Source organism: Dermacentor albipictus, chromosome 2 (assembly GCF_038994185.2).
Source record: "Dermacentor albipictus isolate Rhodes 1998 colony chromosome 2, USDA_Dalb.pri_finalv2, whole genome shotgun sequence".
NCBI classification, from domain to species: Eukaryota; Metazoa; Arthropoda; class Arachnida; order Ixodida; family Ixodidae; genus Dermacentor; species Dermacentor albipictus.
The window spans coordinates 194,045,453-194,072,664 of NC_091822.1; the positions used below are offsets into that span (position 1 = coordinate 194,045,453).

The 27,212-nt window shown below is 45.8% G+C and overlaps 1 protein-coding gene across 1 annotated transcript in view; it reads right to left on the bottom strand.

The window, feature by feature from the left end:
* LOC135898520 (uncharacterized) overlaps nucleotides 1-26,850 on the bottom strand; it is a 61,061-nt gene extending 34,211 nt beyond the window's left edge. The window contains exons 1-7 of the mRNA XM_065427493.1: nucleotides 26,087-26,850; nucleotides 17,186-17,264; nucleotides 12,850-12,966; nucleotides 6,157-6,327; nucleotides 5,299-5,352; nucleotides 1,224-1,277; nucleotides 1,018-1,083 (exon numbers count right to left, since the gene is read on the bottom strand). Of these exons, the coding sequence (XP_065283565.1) occupies nucleotides 1,018-1,083; nucleotides 1,224-1,277; nucleotides 5,299-5,352; nucleotides 6,157-6,327; nucleotides 12,850-12,966; nucleotides 17,186-17,264; nucleotides 26,087-26,479 (934 nt within the window). The 5' untranslated portion in view covers nucleotides 26,480-26,850. The remainder of the gene's footprint in view (nucleotides 1-1,017; nucleotides 1,084-1,223; nucleotides 1,278-5,298; nucleotides 5,353-6,156; nucleotides 6,328-12,849; nucleotides 12,967-17,185; nucleotides 17,265-26,086) is intronic.
* Nucleotides 26,851-27,212: the final 362 nt, after the last annotated feature.

Here is a 27,212-nt window from a genome sequence, read left to right on the forward strand (position 1 = left end):
CGAATAACATACAAGTATTCTCACTACAAAAAACCACATACGATTGTGCGTAGCCCCGTTCACGTGAAGGTTCTCTGGGCATCGTATGGAAGGGGAAAGTTGTTTCCGCGCGAACAACGAACAAAGAAGTGGTAAGCCCAAGTAGAACTGAGCATTATCATAAAGAACATGCTGCACGGAATAAGAGAAAGGGAAAAATCAAGGACAGGAAGGCGATACATGCCACAAGAATAAAAGTTCTCAGTTGTTTTTCCGAAGTACGCGTATTTATAACGGACCTATAAAATAAAAGTGACTGGAATAATAGCGTTTTCTGTAGTGTCTCCTTTTGCAACCTTTTAGGGCATCCTGCTTTTCCAGCGCCGGCTACTGCTATTTTTCACTTAGGCTTGGAATACATTTAATAGAAACAGCACGCTGACAAGCGGTACAAGAACAGCAAGCATTTTTGATGACGCATCGCTCAGCAGGTGCCACAATGGTTACACTTTCACGCAAATCAAGTAAAGAGAAAATCAAGACAGGACGTGCGTTCAGTAACACGAGTACAAGATACAGCGAGTACAGGGAGTAACACAAAAAGGTGGAGCTACTACAATCGAAACATCACGCCAGCTGACCCAATAGCAACGCCTCTGAGAAAACGAAGAATTCACTTAAGCAAGTAGTCCCTGATGACTGCCTTTTGTTCCTTTGTCTTTTTTCATGTTTTCAGTCGTTACGGTGAGTTTCTTTTTAACAGATCGTGCACCGGAAAATCAGGACACGCAAAGCATAAGCGACCACTCTAGTGATGTGATTCGATTCGTGCGTGACCAATGCCGGAAGCCAAGTAAAAAAAGCAGAAAAGGTGAATCGATTCGCTCGAGAGGAGTTTCGACTTTGTAATTAGGATAAAAACGTCGCGTCTCCTCGTTACATTAGTGTAGTACGCTGTGGCGCTGTCAGAAACCATCATAGTAATGCTGCGTACAAGGGAAACGTGCTTCTGCGCTGCGTTAGCCCCGTGGGACTTACTGAGCAAGGCTTCCGTCTTGTTCGGGCTGGAGTCGTTCACTGTCCACGCGGTGATGCCGGGAACACCTGGTTAAAGAGACAACACTCTTTACGGCATACTCTCGGTAATTGATAAACGCTTTGCTTTCGTGGTGAGGTAACGCCCTTATTGCAAGTGATAGTAAAGCGATATAATTAAATAAACTATTTGGCGCTCGAGCACGTACCAGGAGTTCCCGGCTGACCGGGCAGTCCCCTTTTGCCTCGTGGTCCTGGGATGCCTGCGGTATTCGTCATAATGAATGAATGAATGAATGAATGAATGAATGAATGAATGAATGAATGAATGAATGAATGAATGAATGAATGAATGAATGAATGAATGAACTGACATATAATCACAAATCAATCGTTTGAATCACTTCTTGTTAAGACACCGAGTACGCAAAGCAAAAAAAGACTTTAATGCGCCCACATAACCACCTTTTTTGGACACATTTTCAATGGCGTTGACACAGAATTTTGCATAAAGGTGAAATATAATGCACAGCTATCTGCGGTGCGTCGTTCCGATCTGTCCAGGACTGCAGGAACTGCTGCGCACGCCAACACACATCGGCTGAAATCGGCGTCTTTAACAGCCGTGGGCAATCCGGGACAATAAATCTGAAGTTATGCACATGGTAACAAACAAAACTCAGCGTTAAGACAAAGGCCGAATAAAGAAGTGCACGGCAGGAACGCCCGTGTACCGCACCGCCGAGGCCCTTCGCGTATATAGGTGCACCAGCACGTTAACACAACGGCCATTAGATAAAGATCGTGCTTCATATAGGATCGTTCAGATTCAGTATAAGCTGGCAGCCACAGCCTAGCTTATATTTCGTCGACTTCAGGCTGTCGACGTGGAGGGGTCACTGTGTATAGTGTATAACGCGAGGTTTTTGGCAAATTCACGCAAGATTCGAGCGCTGCATGCGACGTCAGTGTCGCTGCGAGCTTTCGATGCAGACTGGCGTGTTTCGCCGCTTCTGTTTTAGGTGCAAGAAAACCGTGCGACGAGCGTCCCTCGATATCGACTGATTGATCAGCCTTCCGTGACGTACGCGGCTCTTTGTTCGTGCAGAGTAATGCGGAGCGAAGTGAAGTTCGGCTACACGGGGTTTTAGGCTTAGCCTTACGAATATACGCATAGTAATCGAAGACCACTTTCAAGCGCGAACGCAGACCATCCGAATGCATGTACCACCATGTGGCCCAATTCGATACGCTTCTGCCGATAACCATCCGCGACATTTATGTGCAGTCATCACCTCGGCAAAATATGAAGAAATAAAGTTAAAAACTTCATGTGTTACCACATCAACGGGTGCTGAACTTGCGGCCCTACGTGCTGCACTTGATTTCATTAATCAGGAACCACTGCAACAATGGAGTCTTTAGTGACTCCAAGGCAGCCCTTGCATACAAAGCCCCATGCGCCACGGATCCAATGAACAACTGGCCTTAGAAATTCGACACATGTATCATCGTAGCCATGACAATTGAGGGACACAACATAATCTTTCTGTGGCTTCCAGGACATTGCAGCATCAGCGGGAACGACCACGCCGACGAAGCCGCCCGATCTGCACATGAAAGTGGCCAACGTGTCTTGATTCCGCTTTCGCGAACAGACGCTGCGGCTGTGCTGCGACTGATGTCCCGTGAATGTACTTTGCCTCTGTGGAACTCGAACGTTTTTACCACGTGTCGTTTGTGTTCGTTGTCTCCGGACATACGGATGCACCTCCCGCCAGGGTTACCACGACGTGAACAGACCATGATGTACCGTCTGTGGCTAGGCGTTGCATTTACGAACTCGTATGCTTTCCTTATTGGAATTGCCAACAGCCCCACGTGCGCCACATGCAACATCGATGAGACTCGCGCACATATTATCTGTGTCTGCCCGCGATATAGTGCCCAGACACAAGTGCTGTGCAGAGTACTGGACCAGTTGGACAATCGTCCACTATCAGAATTCAAAGCTTTAGGTCAGTACTCGCTCAGACCATCCACGCTAAAGACCTTACTCACGTTGTTAAGGTTCCTGCGGTCTGTGGGGCTTCACGATAGACTGTAAGAAGGCGGCCCCCTACCGCTTTGTAGCCTACGCGGTTTGGTCGTGCTCGTCTCTATTTCTTTTATCTACCCCTTCCGCTCTCTTTCTCTTTTTATCCCTCTTTACCCTTCCCCCCCGTCACGCAGGGTTGCCAACCGGAACTGCCTCTGGTTAACCTCCCTGCCTTTCTATGCATCCGTTTCTCTCTCTCTCTATCTGCAGGAAAAAGTCAGTTCGATACCCATGGTGTGCACTGTCCATCGTTGTTGGAGAGCGGTGACTAGTGCGCTATAGCCGCCGAGTCGGCAGAACGGTTGGTGTCCTCACCGGACCGTGCCAGCACGATGAGCTATCGTGTCGGTGCGCTTCCCTTGCTTTTACGCTCCAATAAACTACTCTTACTTATTCAATATGTGGCAGTGCTGCTTAGGAAAGGGACATAAACCGAACAGCGATCAAGAAGAAGTGCTGACTTTCAAGTGAGAATGTTCATCACAAACAAATATTCGTCTTGCGTGCTGAAAACAAAACACAAAGTTATAAGCAAGAGGTACAGCACAGACCAAATACATCCGAAAAACATGACTCGATCGCTATCGCCCGTATACTGCATCCCTGCAGTAATAGCGGATCTTTCCGCGTAAAAGCGATAGGTGTTTCGAGTACACATGGTGCGCCTTCCCGCGTCGTCTGGACTACTTTAACGATTTCGCGAGTATGGTGGTCATGGTGGTTCCTGATCAAGGCGTTGTATTCAAACGAGAACGTACAAAGAGACCCTCATTATAATAATGATTGCCAGTTGAAAGCCAGCGCTTGTCCTTGTCTGTTTTTTGGTTTATGTCATCAACATCGTGGTCGTCATGTCTGTATATGATGCTGCAGGGCAGAGTAAAAAATTCAATATGTGGCTTAATGGGGACTACGCATGGCACACTTGAAAGTTGTTAGTAAGTGATGCTGTTCGACGGGCTATAGTTGGCTGCCGAATTCGTGACTCGCGTTACCGGCCCAAAATTAGACAGGACACCGAAAGAAGATGCAGACGTCACAAGCGCTGGACTCCGAGTGAAAACGTAGAGTACTCCTCTAAAACACTTTATTTCTTTCTTTCTGGTGCCATGCATAGGCGGTGCTGATGCAGTTATCACATTTCTTTTTTGATGTGTTTTAAACCATAACCTTAAATATTGGTATTCGAGGCATACAGCATCAAAATATAAAGATAACAACTGCGTCAACACCGCTTGTGTCGGCACCGCGAAGCCGTACGTAGCCCTGCGTTTAGTAAATGTCAGTCGTAGTTGTCAGGCGTTTGGGGCGTCATGCGTCTTCTTTCAGTGTCCCGTCCAATTTTGCGTTGGTATAACATGAATTGAGGATGTCGATTCCAAGTCACGCTGTTATATTTTGAATGACGACCCTCTTTGTGCTTTGGGTGCCTTGAGACCAAAAACACGCCGCCACAGAAGGCCTTGCGTGTGCGCCTCGTAACGCTACTTTATGTACGCTCGTATGCGCACTGTATATGTTATCGCCTTCGGCTATCGTGACTGCCACGAAGTGACACTCTAGACGTATTGCAATCATGCCATTACTTTTAGAGCTTCTACCGAAATCTTTATTACGAACGCCTGTTGACCAGTTGCTAGCTAACAGAACCGTCATGAGAACATAGGTCTTCGTATACGCCAACATTGCAACCTCGGTTTCCGGAAATTTTCTATGTGACGGAGCTTTCGAATGAAAGTGTGAGCTTTGTTATATCGCAGTATGGCTGTACTTCTTCTGCGTACTCTTTCTTTGAAGCGTTATTGTGGAAACAACAAACCTTCACCTTAGCGTCGGAGGTATCAGTGTACAGTGGAACCCCTCGTTCACATTGTTCACCTAGTATTCTTTGCTTATTCAATTCTACTGCGTGTCAGAACGATGTGCTCTTGTTAGACTGTCGTAACTTTGTTACAATCACGCGGAGGTCATAGAGCCACAGATCTAACTTATGTTAATAGCTACGCCACATTTGTTCGCGCACGCAGCATGTGTATCAAACGTATTTAGTTGCAACTAACCTCCTGTACAAGCTCTGCTATTGGCTGAAACGCCAAATAAACACCTGAGTGATGTCGTTCAAAGGATACGTTATGACGGTTAAAGCTGCATGTACTCTGAAAGCAGTGAAATTTTCAATTACGCACCTGCGGTTCCTTTGGCTCCAGGTGGTCCTTGAGGTCCCGGCAAGCCGTCTTTCCCTGAAGAAATATTAAGGAATGAGAACATTGTCGCTGCCGCTTTAAGTACAGTTTCTTCATCGTCAACGGCGCATTTCGCCCCAGAGTTTTCGAAATCTTCGCCTTTCCTCAAAAGTATGACGTACTAAATGTTAACAGATTTCATTAACAGGGCGGATAAATACCTTTGTCTCGTTGGCAAATGCCCGGAAAGGCAGTCACTGCAAGACTGGCTCTTTGTCTTACTTATATCAGTCCCGAGCGTACAGGTTGCTGCACGCCACAATTATTCCAATCCGCTCAAGAGCTCTAAGTTGTGGTTTTTCTGTAGGCTACGCATAATTTCATCGTCTCCGTCACTTCTAACCGTATTTCGTCTTGTCGTACTAAAATACACGTTAACGCTTAGCCACACGTCCTGCGCGGCTAGTTGGTTCATAATATAGAATTGGTATCGCACTAACGTAAACGACACCACAGTGCTATCCTGTCTTCTTCGCGTCGTGTAGTATTCGTTAGCGCGATACAAATTGTATAAACATGTTCACCCTGTGTTTTCTTGCCCGGAAGCTATCGGTCCGCTAGCATAGAAAACACGTTACTGCATGCTGTGTCACCCAAAATTTCACCGTTGGTCCGGTTGGTTTTGCTTCTGACCAGCCTGTGTTTTCTGCACGTGGTAGACCATCAGTTAGCACAGCTTGTTCCGCGTCGCGAAAGGAAAAGCCACGCAGACGAGAAGAGCATTAGGCTATGCAGTTCAGAGAAATGAGGATCGACACTGCCCGGAATTATTCCAGCAGCCAGGGGAGACATATATCTGACCGTCGTTTCCATCGGTGCCGTTTCGTCCCGGAATGCCGTCTGTTCCGTCTCTTCCATCAACACCGGGACGTCCATCCGGGCCCTGTGGCCCCGGAATTCCGTCAAGGCCAGGCTGGCCTGGAAGGCCGTCCCTTCCGTCCAGACCAGCGGGCCCGGTTTTACCAATAGAGCCTGCGTTGAAGAAAGAAAGAAAGAAAGAAAGGAAGGAAGAAAGAAAGAAAGAAAGAAAGAAAGAAAGAAAGAAAGAAAGAAAGAAAGAAAGAAAGAAAGAAAGAAAGAAAGAAAGAAAGAAAGAAAGAAAGAAAGAAAGAAAGAAAGAAAGAAAGAAAGAAAGAAAGAAAGAAAGAGAATTAAAGGAACTGTTGCAGCATCAGTGGGTGATCTCTTGTAGCAAGAACCTCGCTCGCATGAAAGAGACAAAAAACAAAGTAAGGATGTTAGCCAGACAAACGTCCGATTTGCTACCCTACACATGGGTGAAGGAAATGGGGATGCAGAAAGAGGAAGAGAGTGAACATTGCGCGCGCACACCTGTTCGCTCACCTGATGTGCCTATAGACTGGGGGGGTATGCGAATGTAAGAAATGTAATTTAACAGCGATGAATATTATGACCGCACGGAAAGTACCGAGGTCAAAAGGTCAGGAGCGTGCTTCGGTAACATTTCTGGACGAGGTCATGAGGTTTCCTCTCCAAGATCACAAATTTTCTAGCCGCAGGCGACCCTGCCCTTGGCAATGCTCCTTGTGTAACAGGGTGCGCAACATCGTGACCTTAGATCCTGGCAGGCGCCTTTCCGTTTTAAGCAACGAGGAATTAATGACGAAGTAAGTCCTGAAAGAATGGAAATAATACCCAAGTAACGTCTGCGTGTTTCGCTTTTCCATTTTCCCCGTCGACTTTAACCTCTCGCGTCACGACCCTCGGCGGTGTAAGTTACCATCATTTTACCTCACAGCTATGACACAGCTATCTTAAATTCTGTAAACTCTAAAGGATACGCTGCGTCTTCAGTTTCACAATATTACCATTGGAGCATGCCACTTGAGCCATGTCACCCTACCTCAACAACTTTCGTCCTGTCATTTGCTTGGTACTTACTATTTTCTTTTTTTCTTATCTTTCGTATTTGCACACTGGATGCTTAGTGGATGCAGAATCTTACACAAAGCTACGAGGAACGTACCAACATTATATGATAAATTTCTTGAGCCTTATGCCAACGAGAAGACTAACTCTGCCTATGTCGTGTATGCGTGCACTTGTGCTTTACAATGTGCAGATTTCATCGTTACTTCCATTTATTACTTCATGATTTGTCATAGTAGCATAAAACTAAGAGAAGGTGAGTGGCTGGCCTCACGATCAAGATGCGGATATTTCCTAAACGCACATTTATTCAAAGAACCACTTCCAAGCAGTAAAAGAAAAGGACAAAGAGAGGCGCGCGCTAAAGAACATCCACGTGGACTCAAAGAGTCTTGAAGGCTACGCACCGAAAAACTTTGTACGGGTGCTCGGTTCAATGAGCGCATAAGTAACGGAGGCCAGGTCAACAAAGCCATTCGTATATGGAAGCAGGCAAACATCCCGGTGAAGCCGCCTTGCGTTATGAAGCCAACCGCCGACTTCTACACTGCAAGCCCAAGTTTGCCTACCTAGACGACTGCGCAAGTGCTTCAGAATTCCTTTGTAGCTGCATGCTGGGATGCTATCCGGAAAGAGGCGATAGTGAGCAACATTGATCGAGACTATAAGAACGCAGTGCCTATCGTTGTTCTTTTTTTTTTTCCAATACCGGATTATTGAAGTGTTTTGCGTTCTTCAGTTGTCCTTTTATTTTTATTTTTATGCACTATATAATTATTTTATTCGTTCCATATCAGTCTTTCCAGCGTTCTTCTTTCTCTCTCCCCTTTTCCCTTCCTTCACCAGCGTTTCTTTCCCTCTTTTTTTTTCGGTGTCTGTTTCATATTGTTATGGCTGGCAAGATTTCATCATCGATTCGCATGGCGCGATCCCATAGTCGAACTCATGTTATGGTCAAAATACTCGCGACCTCTTAATGCAACTCAGTTTCATGTTTGCTCTTTCTTTCTTTCTTTCTTTCTTTCTTTCTTTCTTTCTTTCTTTCTTTCTTTCTTTCTTTCTTTCTTTCTTTATTTATTTATTTATTTATTTATTTATTTATTTATTTATTTATTTATTTCCTTCCTTCTTTCTTTATTTATTTCTTTCTTTCCTTCCTTCTTGCTTTCCTTCTTTCTTTCTTTCTTTTTTTCTTTCTTTCGTCCTTTCCATTTTCTTTCTTCTATTTCTTGTTTACATTCTTTCTTGCGTTTAGATGCAAGTAAATGTTTGACCAAATAAAGGAAGGCTGAGTCCAACGTAACGGAAAACAATCCTCGTCCCCAGCGATGGCAGCGTCCGGTGCATCATAGCCGCGAGGGCCTTTTGCTCCGCGATCCCCGAATGTGATTTCAGAAGGAATTTGGCTCCGCGGGCGAGCAGCCGAAGAAGCTGGACATGGGGCCGGAATAGCGAGGCCCATTACTCGATAGTCTTTATAGTGCCAACACTACGGCATCTTCTTCAATATCGAGCTGTGGAAAACTCCCGCGTTAACGCGATCGTAAGCGTCGCACTTTCTTTAGTCCTCCGCAGGTTGTTTTAATCACTTTTGTCTACTTGGGGTGCAGAAAACTTTGCGTGATGCCTATGGTTCAAGGGGTAACTGTGGTTACGACTACGTCCTTCCTTAACACGATTGCACAGCATTAAATTTATTTTATTTTGGTTGTCAAAGGGGAGTCGCACAGAAGGCAAAGCGCGCAAAGTTTGACATACAAAACACGAGGTGGGTATTTCGCCTTTTGTAGATTCCTGCATATTGTATGGACCGCTGAGTAATGGCTTCGCAATTATTCAAAATTAAGCTACTGTGTTTACCAAAGAATAGGCCCCTGTGCGCTTTGGCGGGTGCATTAAGTTGCTCCAGATTGGCATGTTGCCGGGCATTGGCTGCCTTGTATGGGTACGCGCCTTTATTTGCCTTGTGTTTTCCGATGGCAGAGTGGGTCAGGTGATGGATGTTCATCTTCTTTTGCTTGGCTTGTTGTCTGCGGGAGGGGAAGAGCACTCGCATTGCCGAGATTAAAGCTGCGCCGGTTCTAATTCTTCGTATGTTGTAACGTGGATCGTTGTTACCAATGAGGTTGCCGGACTGTCTATAGAAATATGCGTCGGCGCAAACAATTTGCGCGTACGAGAAAAGACCATGCGTTGACGGCACAGCAACACAGGGGAAAGCTCGCGAAGGGGTCGTTCTCGGTTGACTTCAGGTATTTCAGCGGCGCTCGTACCGGTTAAGGCTAGATGAAGAAGTGGCCACAATCGCAGGACATATTTTATTACTAGAGTGCGTGATAGGCCCGGCGGTCAATCAATTAAATGCCTGAGTGGAGCTGTTCCTTAGACTCGTAGTGGAGATTCTCTGGCATGCACTCGAGGCACTTGGGAGCTCGCAATGGACCTATTACTAGACTATTTCCACTATTCCCACTAGGCTATTCCTAGCTTTTCCAAACTTGTGCTAGCTTTGAGGGGTGTGTATAGTGGAGCGATACGAGTTCCAGACTTTCTCCAATTACAAATCTCGCTTTGTGGCGTGAATTTAGCTCTTTCCAGACATAGAATAACTGTACACAAACTGCGAACGCAAAGGTTGTGATTTGCCACTAAAAACACGCTCGCCTGTGGATTTGCTCCTTCTTGGGTGCTGAGATTATCTATTTGCTTGTTTTTTGGTGCCTGACTAACCCCTTCGCAAAATGAGGCGTCCTACAAATGCTAAATGACTGGTTTGAAAGCCATTGCAGTGTACTCTAAATCGTGCGTCCGTGAAATGAACTTTAGGGTCGTGATATTTTTATGAGTATATGTATTATAGTGCAACGTTTATTTTCTCTATTTTTAGGACACCGCTAGTGATGACGTGCTGTTTTCGTTGCGAAGGTCACCTTTTGCCCGCTTATATACGTCATCACAGGAGACATCTAGTGAAGCAAGATATCTCCAGTTCGGGGGAAAAACACAAATGTTCTGAGGGCTTTCTGAGAACTGCATTTGCCTACCAAACAGCTATGTAAAACAGATACGGGTGACTTTGCTGATAACAGCTTCCAAATCTCCAAAACAGGTCATTTGGATCAAACATCTAGTGTTGATTCTACCAGTGTGGTTCCACCTGACGTCCGAAGGCCTCGAACATTTGCTCAAGTCGACTAGGATGACGACGATGCGGTGTGCACTGCGAATGAAACTGGCTGGCCAGAGTTCGAGGAGGAATTATTCTACTCCCTCCCACCCTACCTCCCCCCACTCCCTCCTCCTCCTCAACCGCAGCCCCTAAAGTTCTCGAGCTTCTGTTGTAGGCCTGGTGCCGTCTGACGACGAAATGTCAGTGGCATCGGGGTTGGCGCACGCTAGCCGCGGCTCGCATCGCCGTCATCCTGGCTTTCAAAGGGGAAACCGTGGCCCAGAAAGAAGCCCACAGCGTCACGTAGCGGGCATTGAAGGAAGGCGCGGATGCTGCGGGAGCCGACGCGAGGCGCGTCGAAGGCCATTCCGGCCGGCCGATAAGGCCGTTCCCATTCGGCCAGCGTAACCTACCCCCGATCGTCTCTGTTGATGCTGCCCGGGCCGTGGGTGAAACACGGAAAGGCACTTGATGCTGAGCGAGCGCAAATATACTCGCATGAAACTCGGCACGTTCGCGGCGGAACGCCCGCAGCGACCGGAGCTGGAGCGCCGCGGCTGTCCCGAGGGGCCTGTCGGCTCTTCTGCCTTTGTTGGTCGTCCTTAGAGGCGCCTCCGACGCGTCCTTGAGCGAGTCGCATAAGTTCTGAAGAGTAGCCATATTTGCAACTTCTTTCTCAGGGACCGAGTTCGATTAATCGCAAGTAGGAGAAGAGGAGCAAATGACCTCAGTCGCCTATATCTGCCACGGTTACGATTCTACAGCGAAAACTATCGCAGTGATACAATGAGGATGTCGAGCACAAGTACAGCGGCAGAAATATGCTTCCCACTGCAGCATTTGGTAGCAAACGCACTTTAGTTTTTATATTAAAAAATATTGCGTGGAAACCACCGACGATGGTTGTCACTGCAAGCTCGTATAGCCGAACGCTTCTAGAAAGCTGTCCGCTTCGCTCAAGGAATGATTGACTTGAAGGTCTGCCTATATTTGTTGCAGAGATGATATTTTTGTGGCGGTTGTTGTTTCACTGCGTAATTTCGTAGAAAAGAGAAGCCGTTAACTACCACATCCGTAGTAGAGGTATAGGCGGCTATGCGTATAAGCCGATTCGTCACATATCTGTTGTCATCCGGCGGCATGAGCGCCGGCGTGGAACACGACCTTCATCCTCCTCTGCCGCAGCCGCCACACGGAGAGATGAGGGGCGGCGGGTGAAAAGCGGGGCGGTCCTGGCAGGGCGCTCCGCCACAGCGCAGACGCGCTCGCGCGGCAGCACGTTGGCGCCTCGAAGAGTTCGGCAGCGAACGCGCCCCGCGGCCCGACTGCCTGAAAGCACCGGTAATGAAAGTCCGAACCACCGACTCGTACGAAAACGGGTGCGTGCAGTTGCGCTGGTGGTGTCATGCTTGGGCTCGGGCGCTGCTGGACTGGGGAGGTTCATTTCCTTTCGAGAACCGCTATTTGCAGCACCAACACGCACTAGAAGTAAGCGCCAGGAGGAATGTTCGTAAGCGATTTCTACTATACGTCATGATGTGTATATATAGTCCAGTACCTGCTCGAGTAGTAGAGACTCGTGGTCGTCTTCGTGGGTTGTTGTGCAAGGTACATCGCTGGCGACAGTCAAGATGCAATATCTCTGACGGCAGTGCTAACCCATTCGCTAACGCCATCACAAACGTCATCGCTGTCGCCCTCAGTCGACAGCTATGACGTTCCGCCGAATATTCTGCTGCGTTATCTGCCGAAGAGCGACACAGCGCAGACTATACGTTTGACGGAGCCATCCGACGCAATACAGCCTCAAACGTTCTCGCAGACGAGAGTTTGTGCATAAGAAAGATGACAGCAACAAGCGCATGAAACAGTGAAAAATGCTGTCTTTCTTCAGTTTCTTTTACACTTCATTCTGCTGTCCAGTTTCTTCAGGAATACGAAAGGGCTTCTATAGGATGGAAAACGTGCACAACGTCACCTGCGAACTACACGCCGAACGACATACAAGAAGGGTGGCAGTTCGGACTAGTTCGTATTCCGTGGTCTAGTAAGAGTAAACGCGCAATGGAATACAGAACGACAACAAACATGGAAAGGCGCTTGTCCATATGTTGGTGAATACCACACAAATAAGAGTGAAAGCGCAAAAAATAGAGACAAGACGTTAAGTGCTTGTCGGTGTTTCTTGTCGTCCTGTCTCCTTTTGCGCCTTTATTCTTATTAGAATAAGAAATGAGCGATATACAGGAAGCGTCAAGCGACCTGCGTAAAGTGAACGCGGACACATAAAGGTACAATGTCATTACTGCACCAGCTTTCGCTTGGCGTTTCGCGCAGTGAAGTAGCCCGCAAACAAAATGTATTGCAGGAAGCCCACCGAGAGCATAAGGGTGGCGCAAGCGAACCATCACGTGCATCCATCCATATGATCTCACCTTTATCTCCCTTCGTTCCCGGGGGTCCAACGGGACCAACGGGGCCTGGGTTTCCCGGTAATCCTGGCAGTCCTCGCAGCCCCATGTCTCCTTTCTCTCCCGGATAGCCCGGAATGCCTGCGCTTGAGCAAGCAGACCACTAATAAAAATCATGTGCACAGAGGCAGAAAGAGAGCTTGTTGTTGTTGTTGTTGTTGTTGTTGTTGTTGTTGTTGTTGTTGTTGTTGTTGTTGTTGTTGTTGTTGTTGTTGTTGTTGTTGTTGTTGTTGTTGTTGTTGTTGTTGTTGTTGTTGTTGTTGTTGTTGTTGTCTTCTGAAGGGCCTACTATCCCAAAAAGTAGCTTAAAACAGCACGAAACGAGAGAACAATATAAATAGGGAAAACCTGAAATAATCCAAAGCTTTCGTAATATCTCAGAGCGAAAGGAACCCACTACACACACTATACAAGCATACTAAGAACATTTTCATGTAGATTCCAGAGTGCAATTTCCCCAAACCCACATAAGAAAGGTACAGACGGACACGAGCGCCGACTCGCAACTAAGCCTTTATTTCAAGGAAACTGCAAATAAATAGTGGAGGTGAGGGAAAACTGTGCGGAAAGAGCTGCATAAAGTACACTGCGATGGTCGCTGTGTCTGTGTGTACCTTACTTTTGTGACTTTGTCGATTGTGCACGCTGAAATCTACGAGAAAATGAATGCGTACCAAGTCGGCCAACTTTCCATTCTACTTGAATTCAATACTAAGAAGTTCACGTAAGGTTGGGCATATGTCTATACAAATCATTCTTAATGCAAAGTCAGCGCATGACCTTGGTAAGTATTATACTCGCGGACAACTTACCTTGGCTATGAAGCGAAAGCTACGGGGGCGGAGCCTCTGCACATGACTGCATTCGTACGCAATGTAGTCCGGGCCCGCTCGGCACTGGTTTCGGTTTCGCCAACCTCGCACACCGTCTTTACTTCAGTGAAGGCAGATACAATTAACTCGGCGTGAATCAATGTTTATCCACATCCGATATGTACCAAGTTCTGAACAGCGAGCATCGCAGCGTGCGTCGGAGCTCCGACGCAGCCGTATGGCGTCTGTAAGGACTTGGACGCGCAACCGACGTCGGTATATAGAGCTGGTGCAGCAGTCGGCTGGCTCACTCGTTTGTACCACATGCCGAAAGTTGCGACTTGCAGATGCGCTCGCTTGGTTTCCGCGCGCAGACGCTGGAAGAACTTCTTTTTTTGTGTGTGTGTGCTTCAACAGTATTTTGTTGCTAAAGTTGGTCAAGAGCCTCTCAGGGGAGTTGAGTGGCGGAACAGCAAGAGTCGAAGACTCACCAGAAGACACTGGGCGCCGTATTGCGTTTGATGAATGCGCAAAAAAATGCGACGGTCTCGGGTGTGCGGGAACTCGAAAGAGCAAACTAAAAATACAGTAAAATACCAATAGCTGACTGGTGAATATTACGTATCGTTTCAAATTAGGTGCTCTAAAAAACAAAAGAAGTATTGTTTTCTATTTCGCACGTAAGAAAACGTGAGCAAAACTGCGGGACTACTTCAAGCAGCGATGAAAGAGGCGCGCTTAGTTTCCGTAGCCTTCGTTTTAAAGCCAAGAAAAGTTGTCCGCGAGTACAGTAGCAACTCCCCACGTTGAAATAGTTGAGTTTACAGCAAAGTGCGCAAAAGTCACCAACGCGGAAATTTTGTCATGATAATGAATTGATATGAAAGAAAGAACGCGCCAAGGCACACAAAGTGTCAATAGCACTATAAAGTTATCATGATATTACTGTGAGATAAAAATCCCGTCAGGGAACAGCAAAATAAAAAGTGTGGAATAAACCAGAAAAATAATCTCGTTTGTTGGTCCCACGCGAGGTACCGGTAGTGAAAAGGGGAACATCCGTAAAAATAGACGCCATTTCCACTGAGGCACAACAAACAATTAAATACCGCAGCCTTTTTAATCACGTGCCAGTGGCGCTACACAGAAAATTTGTACAATTATATTTTGTAACGGCATCGACGCACTGTGTCTGAGTACTAAGCATGCGTCCTTTGTACTCGCACCGTTATCCTGCCCCAGTACTTGGCATACGGAAAACGTCTGACATGCCTGTTCCGGCAATATTCCAATAGTCTCAGTCACACATGTTCGAAAATTTTCCAGATTACCTTGAAGTATTCACAGATGCATATGTACACAGCGATGGTAAAGGGGAATCTGCAGCTTTTTTCTGCCCTTTGACTCAAGTACGGCGTATATTTCATATGCCACATCCAGCCTTATTAACAAGTGCGAAGCAATCATTGATTGATGTTGCACTGAAATACGTGCAAGAGGAGTTAACCGCATCGCAGATTGCCATCCTTACGGTCTCCCGCACTGCCCTTAACAGACTACAACGAAGTCGCATTGATTCTCATGTTGTACGCAGCATTACTGACTCTGCCAACAAAATTGCATCACGTGGGGCATGTCGCGTTGCCCAGTAGGTACCTTCACGCGTATAGTTTGTCCTAAATAAAGAGCCTGATCGGCAGGTTTCAACTTGCACTCATGACTACTGTGACTGCCCAGAAATTTTGCGCAAGCTTGATGACGCTCGTCTGCTGATTCGGCGCCACCTGATCGAGCAGCACCCCGGCCATCATATCGCAAATTTAACGTTTCTGTCTCGTGTTCACGGTTCGAGTCTTTTCTCGTTGCGCTAGAGCACAACTAATCAAGCTAACTGTTGGCTGTGTGCACGTTTGCGAGCGTTTATGCCGACAAGGACGTGTGTCCAGTCCGTCGTGTACCTCTTGCGGTTGCTACGAGACACTTCAGCACCTGATATGAAGCGTGCCGCTTTCATTGCGCAGCGCACGTCGCTAGAAAGGAGGCTATCATCTCCTCGGCATGCGGTGCACCACACTCGACAATTGTTTGTACCCGCGTGGTTGCATGTCTCGACGCGATCAAGCTCATCGCGCTCTCCTTATTCTTCTAGAAGTAACTAGCTTAGGTTCGCCTTTGTAGCTTATTTAAATGACTAGACCTCGGACACTATTCTACTTTATCATCCTTTCCTTTAACTGTCCCTTAGTAGCGTGACCTGCAGTGACCGGTGTGCGTGTGTGCATATATATATATATATATATATATATATATATATATATATATATATATATATATATATATATATATATATATATATATATATATATATATATATATATATATATATATATTGTGTGTGTGTGTGTGTGTGTGTGTGTGTGATTACTGTCATGATTGTAAGCGGTATGGAGCATGTGTACTGTAAGACACCTTTAAAAAACAGAAATTTTGTTAATCCATCATGCTGAATATTCTACCCGCCGTGGTGGCATAGTGGCCATGGTGGCCGCTTTTTGACGAGGGCAAACTGCAAAAACCCCAGTGTGCGGCGATTGGGTGTTTTTTCAAGAACCCCACGTGGTCAAAATTTATACGAAGCCCCCCACTACGGCGTGTCTTATAATCATACCGCGGTTTTGGCGCGTACAAACCTAGAATTTAATTTTAATAATTTTGGGGGGCCTCCTTACTTAGTATATTCCCACGTGCTATGTAGTGCTCTCATCGGCGTCTATATGAGGCCAGCTCCATTCCTGCAAAGTTTCACATCGAGACACCTTCCGTGCTTGTGGCGATTCTACAAAATCACCCACACGCACACAAGACGTGACAGACTGTTGAGACACACAACGCAAACGATCGTGGACAAGCTCTTAGTGACACACGCTGTAAAATTTCGGTAACAGTGACAGTTGCCCGATTCAGCTGCGTGCTAAAGAGGTGCCGCAAAGGTCGTGGAGAAGTCCTAAACAGTCGTCGTCGCCGGAGCTGGCAATCGGCCTGCAGGTCAGCGCTGTCGCGATGTACATTGCATCTCATCGCTGCAGGAGGTGCAATCATATATTTGATCTAGTTTCCGCAAAAGTTTATATCTTATCACGCGGGCGTTTTCTCCTCCTTTATTTGTCTGCGTTCTTGAAATTTTTCTTGCTTCTTGAGAGTATTTGGAACATTTTTAAACTCTATGAATTTAAGGGGCACAGCGCGTCCAAGCATACATCATGATTAGAAGTTTTTAACATTATATCAGCTATTGTTTCCACGGCATCGTCGTTTTTGTTGAGCTTGTGTTCGTTTTGCACTGTTGATAGGGCTCAGAGAGTGAACATGTCACGGCCATAACCATATACACCGTCTTAACGCTTCGTCCTCACTTTTTTTTTCCATGCCTGTATGTTAGTATGCCTGCATGTTTTTCTTTACGCGACTGCTACCGCATAATACGTCACCAGGTTTCCCCGGATGTCCCGGGTCCCCAGGCCCGCAGTACTCTTTCGAGGTGAAGCAGAATTCCTCCAGCACTGGCACCTGCAACAGAAAAGACCGATGGTGTTTCAGGCGATAAATAAAGTGGTGGCGATATCCTTGTTTCATCCAACTGCAACTTGTATTTCTGTTTTATACAGTCCATACTTTTGCCTGTACACCATGTAGGGGACGTGTACCTAGACAAGCCTCTTTAAGGCTTCTTGCATGTGCGCGTCCCTAAACCTCGCGTGGTTCTTGAATAAAGTATGAGTAAAACGCACGCACGCACGCACACACATGCGCGCACGCTAGCGGCGGCTACTTCATTTACGATGGATTATTTATTTATTTATTTATTTATTTATTTATTTATTTATTTATTTATTTATTTATTTACAGTACCATTAAAGACCCCACAGGGGTACTACATAAGGGGGGGGGGGGGGCATTATTGCACACTCGCAGATAACAAAAAGCGCGTAGGCTTATACAGAAGATACGGCGGTGCAAAACGCATCATAATGTTTGATAGACGCAACGCCTTTCGGCAGTTCATTCCAAAGTTTAATAGCTAAAAGCAAAGGAGAGAATTTGAACAAGTTAGTCCTGCAATGGTGTAGTTATACTTTGAATGGCTGATCAGTGCGTTGGGAGATGTATGAAGCAGGGCGAATATGTTCTAGTGGGAAAGTACAAGTGCTGTGGTAGAGATTGAAGAAGTAATAAAGTAAAGAAATGCGTCTTAGTTGCTGAAGTGTTTGAAGATACAAGGTGTTTCGAAGGTGTGTAATACTGTCGTGTGTGTAGTTGCTTGTTATAAAACGAATCGCACAATTATTTAATGATTCAGTAGCTGCGTTAAGTAAGCCTGATGCGGATTCCAAATAATAGAGGCATATTCCAGCTGCGATCTGACTAGAGTGTTGTACACCAGAAGCTTTGTGTCAGGCGTAGCATGTTGAGGGTTTTACGTATTAGTCCTACTGTTTTACTCGCCTTGCTGGTCATGTAATATATATGTGCTGATTCCATGTTAAATTACTTGACATGATGACACCGAGGTATTTAAACTGATTTACCGGCTCAATGGCAGCATCGTTGATATCATAAGAAAATTATAATTTCGAGCGACGTGTTGTGAATGCCACTGCCTTGGTTTTATTAACATTAATCTACATTAGCCACATGTCAGACCATTATGACAATGTAGTCAAATCAGCCTGCAGAAGAAGAGAATCGTTAGGTTCATTAATCTGATGATACATATATGATACAGTCATCTGCAAAAAGACGAATTTGCGACAAGATATTATTGGGGAGATCGTTAACGTATAAAAGGAATAATAGCGGTCTAAGACGGACCCCTCATGAACTCCAGATTTAACAGCAGTAGGTGAAGAGACAATGTTATCAAGCAGGACAGCCTGTGATCTATCGGTTAAAAAATTATGAATCCAACTTAAAATGTCTTCATTAAGATTAAAAGTTTGAAGTTTCACGTGTAGGCGGTGATGAGGAAACCGGTCGATTGCATTAGAAAAAATATGTGAACAGAGCATTAATGTGACCTGATGAGTGAATAACCGAGTGAATATCTGTGATGAGTTCAAAAAGCTGCGTTTCACAGAATTTCCCTCACTGAAAGCCATGGTGGTTCGGAAAAATCTCATTGTTATTTACTAAGTGTTGCATGATGTTACTGTAAAATATGTGCTCAAAGATTTTGCATGGTATTGACGTTAATGATATCCGTCTGTAGTTACCGCAGTCGTCGCGAGTGCCGGATTTGTAAATGGGAATGACGTGCGCGAGTTTCCAATCATATGGCAGGGTACTGTCATCTATAGATTGCTGAAAAAGCATACACAGAAAAGCGGATGAGTGTGAAGCAGTAATCTTTAGTAATTTTAGAGCATATACCGTCAGCACCAGGACTCGATTTATTAGGAAGACGGTGTATGGCTTTTAAAGCTCCCTTCGGAGTCGCAACCACATCCGGCATACCAACACACTGAGAATGAGGCAGGATACATGATGGGGACATGCTCCTTTCAGTAGTAAACACACAGGCAAATGGCTTATTGAATTGGTTAGCGGTCTTGACGGGGGAGAGCTGCTGGCCTGCGTCCTGTAAGATAGGCTGAGTTCTAGACTTTCCATGGTTGTCTATTTTCAAAAAGTGCTTGGGATTAGTTATTAGAATTCCTGGTAGTGTGGTATTGAATTATGAATCCGTAGATGTCATTATTTAAGTTTTACAAACACGTGCAATATCTCGGTATTTAACCCAGGCATCAGCCTTGTTAGTATGCATAGCAGTGCGGTAAGCGCTTTTCAAATGCCGGGTAAACCAAGCGCTTTTCAGGCTGGGACAGATACAAAGTTCTGGGATAAACATGTTCCTTACGCGCAAAATTATGTGCTTGAATAGGGACCAATTTTCCTCAACAGAACGGTCTCTGAAGTCTTGCTTTGAAGGTGACAAGGAATCATTAAGAAACCTATTGACTGCGGAAATATTTGCTTTAGAATATTCATAAATATACTTTCGCTGGATTACTTTCTTGTGCAAATTAGGGCTAAATTCATGATTAAACTGGAATAACTTGTGATCACTGATTTCTTCTAGAACATTAGCAGAAATAGCGTCAGGTTGCGTGGTACATACAAGATCAAGAATGGCGATGTCGCGTGTGGGTTCTTTCACGATCTGGTGTAATGAAAACAGGTTAAGGGTGTGAAGAAAATTGTGACATTCCTTTTCGCGCGAGCTAGAGCTGTAAACGAAATTGTTGCTCCAATCGATTCTAGGGTAGTTGAAGTGTCCTGTCTAAATGATAGCGACGTGAGGAAACCTGTTTCGAATGTCTTCTAATTCAGAGGTCAAGCTTGGAATTGGGGACTGGAGGAAGACAGCAAACACCGATAAGAACGGAAGAATGTGATGAGCTGTAGCGTACAATGAACCAGCAGGCTTCAATGGAAGATAATGGCACAAGCACACTTTCACAGTGAATTGATTTTCGAACAGCGACAAGAACACCACTACCACGCGCTGTACTTCTGTCTCTTCTGCATGTGTTGAACTCGGAATGAATATTCAATGCACAGTCTGGTACGTCACTACTGAGCCATGCCTCAGTGTCTACTAACATATCAGTTGCACACGCGGTCGTAGAACAGGTAAGGTCATGTTGCTTAGATAAAATAATGCGGAAGTTGGAAAACAAAAATGAGAGCGGAAGAACATTTTTCGGCTTGTTTTGAGATTTTACAGGCGTCGCCTTGTCATGTCATTGCGAGCCAGAGGGTTGCGTGGATTGAGATGACATGTTTGGCAGTGCCAAAGGCAGAATCAAAAATGTATGTATGGCCGTTAGCTGAAAGTTTGTCAGACGTGAGTCGTACTTATTGCCCCTGATCGTGGAATTGTTTTCCGAAATCCCACAACCGCTCTCTGATCGCACGTATCTTAGACGAGAAGTCGTCCCCGAGCCACACTTTCTTATCTTTGTGCTCTTTCAGCTTCGACGAGTTCGCGAAAACTTCGTGTTTGCTTTTGAAGTTCAGAAACCGGATGATGATCGGCCTGTTGAAACCAGTTTTCGGACGCCCCAGACGATGCACGCGTTTGATGTTTCCTACTTAGAGACCCGATTTGCTTTCTTTAAAAATTCGAATAATTTGTTCGGTTTCATTCGAAATCTCCGTTTGTCCCTCTGGAAGTCCCTTCACAATCAGGTTCTTTTGCCTAGATCTGTTGTCTAGGTCATCCGGGTTGTCCGATAGCTGGTCTATTTTTATTTGCAATCAATTAATCCTCGAAGATGTTTCGGTAACAGTTATTTTCAACCTGTCCACGTCTTCGACGGCAGTTTCAAGAGTGGACACGCGTTTGGCGTGTAAATTTTTTTAATAAATAAATTTTTTCCGCAATGCCATTCAGCTGATGCTTGGTATCCTTTTCAAGTTCAACATTTCTTGCGTCTGAAGCTTCTAGTTTGGCAAGAATAGCGTCAAGGACTTCACTGTTGAAGGCAAGAAGAAGAATATTATTAATTTGGACCCCTCCTCCTCCTCAAGTGTTTTACCGAAGGCACGAACGCGCGCCGACGAAAGAAAGGGAATCAGTGGAGATGTGTCGCCGCCATCGAACATCCGTATAACATGCCGTAACGTCAACACACGTGCGATGTTGTACACATTAAAAGTTTGTCTCGTCTCTGAAACGCTCAGCGGAGCTTTTAAAGCTTGCAACTGAGCCCCCCCCCCTCCCCCTCTTTAGCTGTGGACAGTACAGGACTTCAGTACTTCTCCTCTCTGACTTCGCAGGCATAAGCCAGCACGCCTTCCTCGATTGTAAACGCTCGGACGGCACTAACTTTCACATTTGTGCCTTTCCCATCGAGTAGCGTTCACGACTCGATGTGGCATTCACCAGTATAGTGCTTGATTTTCGTATATGGTGATATGCAATTTCCTGTGCAAGTGCAAGCCTCGAAGCAGAGAAAGCGAGAGAGACAAAGGCAATGCAGGGAACCAGAAAAAGGAAAGATAGCAGATCCAACGAGTTGGAATGTACATACATATAGCGAAGCTTTGTTTGAGTGCATAAAGAGTCGAAACACGAGTTTGTGTTTATTCAATGTCCGCACTAAGTGACACGGAATGCTTTAATCAGACATTGTATAAAGGCTAATGCAACGTCTCGTAGACGAAGCACACAAGTGCAATAGATCGTGGGGAGTCCTGGGCTTTTTTCTGTTGTTTTCTTCTTCTTTTTTCCGCACGGCCGCTGCCGCAGATGCGTGGAACCGAGTGTCATTTGTTGGTGGTGTAAGGATCAAGGCGGTGGTGACGTCGCGCGCGTTCTCCGCTTTGATTGGTTGGCCTATCCGGCAAGAGAGCAGACACGCTGCAGCATCCACGGTCATGAAAACCCGGAGATGTTGGCAAAGAAAAACTTTGCTTTTTAAAAGTCCGCCCTGCCACCGAGACATGTGTTGTAAAAGCCGCCTAGTTAAGCAAAAAGGGCGCACCACTCATCACATGCTCCATTCTAGGTCTGCGTAACAGAGGCGCTGCACCCTGACGCGCCAGGCGTGATAAGAGTTTATCGGCTAATGTGAAAAAAGAAAACCAAAGACAGTTATCGCGACTGGCCTATGTGTCTTTGAGATCATGGTGGGCTTGTGAGACAGGCGCCTTGCTTTCGAGCGCGTTATCCAGCGAATTTTAGCAGTACATTCCTGTGATTAATAATAATGTAGGAAGAAAGACAACTATTAACCCACTTTCCCAACCTTACAGCCGCTGCAGCAACATACTTGCGCTAAAATGGCAATTGTTTTCCATCTTTGATGAATTCGTGCAAAGTTCACTCTTTTAAAAGACGTTCAAACGGTATTTGGTCCTATGCATCGGTTATCCTGATGCAGTCCGAACGTTTGTTTCGAAGTCAGTATGTTGGCACGTTTATTCATTGCATACTGCTATTAATTTCACATTGCATATTAATCACTTCATTAAGTTAAGAAACCTAATGAGAGCGCTTAATCTCCACTCGGCCAGGTGACATAGTATATGTTCGCATGATACAGCCTACGTCCACATGTAAAATACAATCTTGAACGACCTGTATACGCTATATACAGGACGGAAAAGTATGAAAGAAAGTACGAATGCAAACATTGTTATGGCTGAACTTGCGTGAATACGACTCATTATCTTCTCCGCAGCTAACCAGCTCAGAACCGCACACAAAAACATATTCTGATTAGTGCTTCTACTTATGTGCTGTACATTCCTATGTACTTATCAAGTGTATATGACGCGTTGAAGTGACGCCGCATGCTATTCTGTTGGACAACCGATAAAAGTATAACAGCTACGAGAAAGCACAACACAGCGCTGTGTAAATTATACACTAACTGATTTGGAGTATTCATACGAACAGACTTTACTACTCTCTGGTCAGTCAAAGCCTCCGCATTGAAAAAAAAAGTCAGTGTATCTTTGTTCAGTAGCTAAGCGAGCGTTGCGATTTGTTGTGCAAGTCGGGGCCGCATCTTCAAGTCGTCCACCTGGAGACGCAGAATTACGCTATTTTCAACGGGCAATTATTAAAAATATCGAGTCCCGAGATACGCATGTCATATGCACCCAACATAATAAGAAAAGAAAAATCAGTTCCCGGCCACGGAGCCGCATTTCGGTGGGGGCGAAATGCGTAACACCCGTCTACTTAGATACAGGTGCACCTTAAAGAACTCCATGCAGGTGGTCCAAATTTCCGGAGTGCCCCACTACGGCGTGCCTCATAATCAGAAAGTGGTTTTGGCATGCAAAACCCCATAATTAAAGCAACAGCGGTTCAGGTACAATGAACATTCTCAGAGCTTTCAGCATTAAAGTCAGTACAAAAGAGGACGCACCATCGCCTTGAAACAGAACAGATCTATTGACACAAGTTGACTATAAAGTTCCTGAAGAGCTAGCGTACTTATCTTGTTTTCCTGGTAGCAACAAAAAAGAAACAACTAAAGAATAACAGCGGCAAAATCGGGCACGGTTGTTTTACCTATCGGCAACCTATTTTCTTTCTTTTTTCTGCAAACGAAATGCAAGCATGCATTCAAATTTAGCAGACTTTTCCTGGACTGCTTACTTAATTCCCGCGGTCTCTTAATACAACCATAGCTATATGTATATGTTTCATAGGTATACTGCTGCGCCAAACAAAATACTTGAAGATACATATCTAATTCAGTTACCTTACGAGAATATTTTTAAAAAGCACATTGCCTGGTTGCTAAGTTATACGTCAGAGCACGTCTCTATATATGTTACCCTGGTGACTTCCAAATGACACTCCATCGATCACTTCAACGGTGCTTTTAATAACGATTGTTGCACTACGCCGGGTTCCTTGCATTATAATTTTTTCCGATGCCGATATATGATGCTTCGTTTCCTAATGTTTATTTATGCACGTCGCAGGCCTTCTGTACCGGGTGCATCAGCGAACACTTTCAATATTTTTTTTTTCATTGCCTGTGGCAGATAGCACAATTGTAGTCCCTGAGCTGGTCTGCTCGAAGGGGCGGACATTACTTGCCAAAAGAAAATAATGCATAACCAATTAGCTAACAAAAATTCACTAAGTTACGTTTTTCGCTAATAACCTTATATGGGAAATATTGCAATTTATAAATTCTAGCCGGGGTGTTTGCAAGGCGGATCCACTCGGAACGAATCTTTAAGATGACACCATGTTCGAGATAATAATTTCAGAACTTTGCGGCAAAATGCATTCGCGTTCTAGTTACTTTTGTGCGCCAATGCATAAAACGACGTTTTGTTAAGAAAGTATGTGGAACTACAGTGCCTTTTTACCGCAAGTTTGACGGCGCACATCTCGTAAATGGTGTCATCCACAGAATTTTCTTCAGATGGATATACCTTGCAGTCTCACCTGCTAGAATTTGTAAATTGTAATATGTGCCATGAGGTAATTAGTTAAAAACTTAATTAGTGATTTTTTGTTAATTCGTCAATCATAGATTTCAATTTTCTTTTTTTCTTGTTTTGAAAGTAATGTACGCCTTTTCAAGTAGACCGGCTCATGGACTAGAATTGTGCCATCTTCCACAAGCCATTTTGAAAGTGTTCGCAGAAACACTCTGTATTTTTATCGTTATATTTTGTTTGCTTGTTATTATCGAGCGACTGGTTTAACTAAAGTTATACGAACGTACACAAGGTGTTCTTTCTTTCTTTTTTTAATCTGCCTGTAGGCAACTTGTTGCAACTTGGAGTTGCTGACCAACACCAGGCAACTTCGGGATGAACGTTGTCACTGCTTGAATGACGCAAAAGGACGTCGGCCTCAGAGAGAAAGAGAGTGTGTGTGTGTGATTGTGAAGAGGAAGAGACGCTATTTTCTGTAGCCCTTTAGGGAGCATGACTCAGCGTCTTCGGCCTCATACAGGTCAAGCGACAACTCTTCGCGAACAGTCTTCCCTTGGGATAGGAGAGAATGTTTGCACACTGGTCGAAACAGTCCTATAGGCAGTGAAAGTTTTATTTATATAATTTGGTCCGCTTCTTGGGGACATCGAACTGAGTGATAGTCACATTCTACATTACATTTATGTGCCCATATCTTCGTTTATTTTCATCAGTCTCTCGTATTATATTTTTGTCCATTTTTCCTTTCCCCCCCCCCCTTCCTTCTTGTCCCAGCACGGTGTTGCCAGCCGCTGCCTACATTGGCCAACTTTCCTTTTTGTGTCCCCTTGAGAATTCTTTAGTTCCTCTTCACGAAATTACGTGCTATATAACACTACGTCCCTTAGATTTACCGAAATTTAAACAAAAAAAACATAGGCTGTGCCGTTGACGGTTATCCCCTTTCGCGTGCGTGAAAGCAGCATGAACGATACTAAACAATTCTAAACAGCCAAACGAATTCGAACGCAAATCTACAGCCAAGTATGAGCAGAAGGCACAACCGAGCTACAAAATTAAAGACGGGCGCACTTACATATGCTGCGCGAACGTGAAGTGAGAACTACGCGCTTTACTTAGCATTTACAGGCAGCATCAAATGTTTGCGGGCTGCCCATTTTCCGCGAGAAGTCCGAATTTCGGGCCAGGTATTGCTCGCAGCCAGTAAAATAGTGCAACACTCGGTTGGTCGCACGCACACACACACGTACAAACTTTTCATTTGCAAGCTGCGTGGCCCCAGGCCCAGGAAATACTCAACTTTTTTTTTTTTTCTCAGACTCCGCACCCCGTAAACCTTCGACGCCGTCTGTACTCGCGCTCCCGCTTCAGTGCTACCCCAGTTTGGCGGCAAAGTGGAGACGGAGACTGACCGGTATCCTGGCGTACGAGCTGACGAGCATGGTGTTCCCGTCGGAGCTGGTCATGTCGTTGCGCGGGAAGAACTCCACGTTGGGCACGGCGGCCGCCTTTGGCGACATCCTCGCGTACGCGGGCTCCTCGACGGCGCGGCCCGGTTTGCGGGCCACCGCCGGTCGGCCGTCGCGCCTGGTGCGGCCGCCGCGGGTCTCGCTGTGCGCGCCCGACGCGTCGCCGTAAGACTCCTCCACGCCGCAGCTGATCGTGCGCTCACAAACGGAGGGTGTCGAGTCCCTGCTCAAGTGCAGGTACAGGTTCGTCGCGGTCAACACGTACAGCAGGGCCAGGAACACGTAGACCACCTCGAACGACTTGAACGACGGCGACGAGGCCTCGGCTGACTTCATGGCGATGCTGCCGGTTCCACAACTGCGGCGCTCGCAGCTTCTCACGACTCTAAAGGTGCCCGACTCCGTCACGCAGCTACTCGAGCTACAGGGTTATTCGCTGAACAACGCAACGCATTAATCTTCAGCGTAGTCGCCCGTTACGCGTTCTTCCCGAAGTCATAGCGATCTTTCTCGAGGCCCAAGAAACTGCTGCTGAGGTTGCAATGTTAGCTGTAACGTTGGCTCGCGCCAGAGTTGGCGCCTTTTCCTTCGCGGGCGCCTTTGCCACAGGGGCCGAAGACGTGGCGTTGAAACGCGCCGAATGAAAGAGGCCGGCTCCTTCGCCTGATGCGCTGGAGAATGTCAACACTTGAAACGTGATGCCTTGGCGGAGAAGTGCGCGCGACGGGCGGACTGCATGACGTCCGCGGAGTACACACGCTTCTTTTATTTATTTTTCTTTAACATTCCTTGTGTTTCTTGACGTCGGCGCTGTCTCAGGTTGATGATGATAGTGACGACCGTTCATTCTCGGCTTCTAGGTGATACGTACATTTCCCTCCACAAGACTGTCCCCGTTCTTTCTCTTACTCTGATTTGCGCAAGCAAAAAAGAAGAAGAAGAAAGAAAAAAAAAAGGGGGGGGGGGATTTGTAGTAGAACTTGCGATTATGGCGAAGCGAAATAGGTGCGTTTCGTGCCTCGGTTTGGCGCAATAAAGAAAATAAAGAAAAGAAATGCTTTGCATTCAC